The 4,736-nt window shown below is 39.5% G+C and overlaps 1 protein-coding gene across 1 annotated transcript in view; it reads right to left on the bottom strand.

The window, feature by feature from the left end:
• Positions 1–2,580: 2,580 nt before the first annotated feature.
• The window catches only part of LOC307009724 (uncharacterized protein), a gene marked incomplete at its 5' end in the record, with an annotated part of 42,211 nt that continues 40,055 nt past the window's right edge, over positions 2,581–4,736 (bottom strand). The window contains 7 exons of the mRNA XM_079633749.1: positions 2,581–2,739; positions 2,855–2,923; positions 3,070–3,144; positions 3,234–3,262; positions 3,550–3,624; positions 3,713–3,751; positions 4,332–4,418. Coding sequence (XP_079489875.1) covers positions 2,650–2,739; positions 2,855–2,923; positions 3,070–3,144; positions 3,234–3,262; positions 3,550–3,624; positions 3,713–3,751; positions 4,332–4,418 — 464 coding nt within the window. The 3' untranslated portion in view covers positions 2,581–2,649. The remainder of the gene's footprint in view (positions 2,740–2,854; positions 2,924–3,069; positions 3,145–3,233; positions 3,263–3,549; positions 3,625–3,712; positions 3,752–4,331; positions 4,419–4,736) is intronic.

The following is a 4,736-nucleotide window of genomic DNA, read 5'->3' as shown; positions in this document are numbered from 1 at the left end:
CCAGAGTGTAGTTACGCCCAAACGTACTTCTGTTTTCCAGTGGCGGCTGGTGGGTTTTAAAATAGGGGAAGACTCAACATTTTACCGGTCGGATGTTTTAACTACTTTAAAATGGCTTTTTGGTCACTAATATACCTGAATATTTATAGAAAACGACACAGACGGACAATATAAATATAGGTTCCATCACCTAGTCCTATCTCTTGAAGCAAAAAATCCATCCTTCTGTCCTTTTAAATGTCCGTGTTAAAAGAGCACCTTCAGTCGTTTAGTGAAGCCGATTGCTGTAGCTTATATCCATCTTAGGCATGGGGTCAGAGATGAGGAATGATCCCAGCTTTTCCCTCTCAACTTCCAGCACTGTACCTTTCAGAGTCGAGAAGCAACATCCAACCAAATCACAGAAACCTAAGGCCTACTTCTCAGTCAACAGAACAGAGGTAGACAACTCTGGAAATCTCTAAAACACTTCAGAGAGACCCAGATAAGCAATGCCCTCTCCACAAAATACCTCATTCACTAGGAAGTGTAGAGCTTGAAGTGTGTGGAGGAGGACTCAGTGGTAAAGTCCAAAGGGACATCCCGACAAGTAAGTGAGAATTAGAGAATTGAGATCAACCGTCTTTGATATTTTCCAAACCCAAGGTGATGCTTGTCCATAAACACGTAAGACATGCTCTGGAACGACAGATGCTGCAGGAGGAGAGCAAGTGGTTTCATTGTAGAGTCGGCAGATGGAGAAGTTCACTTATCACTACCAACTCTCACTGAATGTGACTTAACTCCTATAACAGGGAAGCAATCCCGACTCCAGAAGCTCATACATCTTAAACTGTAGATGACCAGATCGTTTCATCATCATTCGTGTGCATAAGGTAGAGGTCAAGGCAATGGTCATCACAATGAACCCTTCGCTCGACGCTTGGACTTAGTTGGTAACGTCTGACTAGTTTATTGTGTGTGTGAATCGAGATATTCAGACTTTCACATCAGAACTATGAGGGTAAATTTCAGCTTACAAATATGAATATTTTATTCTCAAATTCAAATCAACAAGCTCTCGAATTGTGCTACTCTTTTACCTTCACACAAGTATTCATTTAAAACGCGAATTCTTACTTTGAAACTTTCCAGCTAACAAGAGCAAGTTTAGTTCTGTCTGTTTTTACAGGAACGGAAGAGACACAAACTTTTCTTTTAACCCATGATTTATCATGCTCTTTATTGTCACATGTGAAAAAAAAGAAAGTAATAACTGACATTTAATTGCGTGACATATACACACTGCAAAGACAAGTTGTAGAATATTTGATGGCAATATAATGTGAGCGACACTGATGTAATTCTCAGACGGACGTCTCTCTGTAGAAGAAACAGCGGATATACAAGCTGAAGCAAGAGGATCATTTCTGCATGTGCTTCTGCATGAAGATGAAGCTTTCAGACAGAAATACAGCGGATACACAGACTTCAGTCATGGAAGAGGCTTGTGAGACACTAGATTGAGTCTGGTCAGTATGAAAACACATCAGGACTTCAATCTCTATCTTTACTGAAGCTGTGATGATATAGAAGAGATTCTCGCTCTGACCGACGACAGACTAGATGATGATTAATAAATCTCATTCATATTCACAGGACATTCAACAAATATCTGCTCGTACACACACACATATATAATTCCTCCAAACACCAGGGGTCTCATTTATACAACTGTGCGTAGGATCCTTACTAAAAGTGTACGTGTGCCCGAAAGCCCAAAATGGCGTACGCAAAAAAATATTCAGACTTATAAAACCGTGCGTACGCCAGAACCTGCGCAGAATTCACTTCATAAATCCCACTCAGCGGAAGATTGTGCGCACATGCGTCTCCTCCCCGAAATAACCATATATGAGCTTACAACGCCTCGTTTTACTATGCATATCCTCATCTGCATATCATTTGCATATGATTATTCATCCACGTGATAACATGTTTAACGGTACAAGACATTAGGAAAATATGAAATACGGATGTGCTGTCACATTACATTAATAAAAATAATTTACCGGTAGTAGCCTTGCCTTGTTTTTGAATAAATAAATCAAATAGTGTAAAATGCATTTCAGAGGCTTAGACAATGCAAAATGCAAATCATTATTTTATTTAAACTGTTATTGTGAACATGCACTGTATTTATGATGAGGACTCATAATGAAGATTTACAGTTTTATTTAATCTGCCGTTCGATATGCGTCAGGTTCACTAACGGCCCAACGCTTGCTGGCGAGGACATTTAGGTGTGGATATTTGCTTCAAGTGATAGGCTTGGTGAGTGAAATTATAGTTGTATTATCTTTCTGTATATGTATCGTTTTATTTCGATTTTCTGTCTAAAAGTGACCAAAAAGCATAACTCCAGCTCACCATCGGTGTCGCCAAACTGCTCTGTCTCCAAAACGTTCGTACGCATGGGTCAGAGTTTGCGTGCAGGTGCGCACATTTTCGCGTCAAGTTTGTTTTTATAAATCACAACTTATGCGTCGGAAATGGCGTACGCCTCTATCAGGGCCGGTTTTGTGCGTACGCACCGGTTATAAATGAGGCCCCTGATATGCTGATATGATGAGCTCATGATCTGTATCATTAATGTTTATTTGTGAAGGTCTAGTTCTTGTTCACAGAGGCGTAAAGTTCATCCTGCGGTTGATCTTCTCTTCTTCTGATGGCAGCATAAGTCACTGTATCATTATGATCCTGAAAGAACAGATTCTGTCCATCAGTGTTTGGATCACATCGATTATTATTATCATTAGTAGTGCATGAGCTTCATTTATCTGAGAGTCAAACTCATGTGCTGGTATCTACTCACATCGAGTGATTTTACTGGCTCTGTATGGGAAGAAGTGACCTCAGAATAAGTCACATCATCTGTCTGCTCCTAAACATCAATGCAAACGTGCAGAGTCGAGTTTAACACACAGAACACACACATCTCTCACTATAATATGTAGAATAACACAAAAGCTTCTAAATCACATTATAGAACAGACAGTGAACGTAATGTTTGATGGTTTAGTGACTCACATCGGCTCTTGCGGCGGGAGGAATGGACATGTTGATCGTCTCATACGTCCCTTTATGTTCATTCTCATCTTTGACCTTCAGAACAAACAGTTAAACTGCATTAATGACACTTTATTGAGCTTTAAAGACAGAAATCAAATCTAAATCTGCATTAGTGAACTCACCGCAGCGTCACCAGTCCCTCTTTTATTATCTGAAAACAAGTGCCTCATGAAATATTAGTTATAAAAAAACAAAATATTAAGTTTTAAGATTTCTAACAATCAGATTTTGTTGAAGCATTAAAATGAATACAAATTGTTGACTTGATAACTCGTTGAGATTGACATTACAAGATTTCTCAGCAGGAATAATCTTCTGTTTGAGATTTTCATATAATCTCCACATGTTTCTATGATACTTACAGTTTGAACATGATGTGTTTGTTTGCTCATCTGAACTGTTTTTAATTGTTGTAAAGGAGTAAATCTGAAAACTCACCGGCTCTTTTTCTGCAGATCAGCCAGAGAAGAGCAAGAAGAACAACAGCGACTGCAGCGACAGAAATCACTATGACTGAAGAAGAGATCGAGCACAGAGTCAGAGACGGACAGGGCAGATCGGGGACAGTTATAGACAAAGACGGAAGACTGGGATTATGTACCTTGTGGGATTGTGACTGGTGGTGTTGTATCAGCTTGAGCTGAAAAGGATGAATGTTAGTTGAGATGCATCATAATAATATCCAGCATGAGGAGGAAGATGAGGTGAGGCGTAGCAAACCTAGCAGCTTAAACTTTATTTGACCGAACTAAAGAGAGTAATCCAACATGAGAACCCACTCAGCAAAACCCCCAGATTTCATGTAACTCTGCTCAGAGTACTTATGGTCCCACTCTACAGACTGTTAAAGTTAAGCCGTTGCACACGGTGTGATTTTGTCCGTGATTTGTCCGTCTGAGGCAAATTTAGAAAATCCTAAAAGACTCCTCTGATTCTAGGCCAAAATCTGAAGTCTTTGATGCTTTCTGGGAGAATCGAGTGAGAGAGCCGGAGTGTGACATGAACACACTCTCACTGTTTACACTACACATGTCTAGATTATGCATAAACACACTAATTGGGACACACCATAAAAGTCCATGACATGAAACTAAAACAACAACTCAATGTGACAATCATACTGTAGAATATGACAGTCATATTTTGATGGTTAACACTGAAGATAACTCGAGCATTACGCACTGGAAAGCACTGATGTGAGAAAGACAGTGATGATGTACCTTTAGAAACGTGTGTGTGTATAGTTGAGGGATCCTGAGAGTGTGTGATGTGGACTGGATTCACTGCTGTCGTTGATAAAGCTGGAGCTGTGAAGATGAATGTTAGTTCAGATCATTAATACTGTACAATATGGCCATCATAATATAACTTTGATCATCACATTACATAAAAAGTAAATATTTTTGCTGTCAAGTATCAATTCCTTGATTATTTCCAGCATCACTTGTTGGCCGGTCACTTCACTGCAGTTCATTAGTTTGAAGCAATGCTTTGAGTTTCTCTTCTGTGAGAGTCAAAGAAGCTTTTGTTCCTCAGTTTGTTCTGGTTCAGTGATACTGATAGACATTAGTGTTACTGACATTATGAGGATCTTCACACACACACACACACACACACACACACAC

This window comes from Phoxinus phoxinus, assembly GCF_949152265.1.
Source record: "Phoxinus phoxinus genome assembly, chromosome: 1".
NCBI lineage: Eukaryota > Metazoa > Chordata > Actinopteri > Cypriniformes > Leuciscidae > Phoxinus > Phoxinus phoxinus.
The sequence above is the reverse complement of the archived record's forward strand: the minus strand, read 5'-3'. Positions and strand labels throughout refer to the sequence as shown.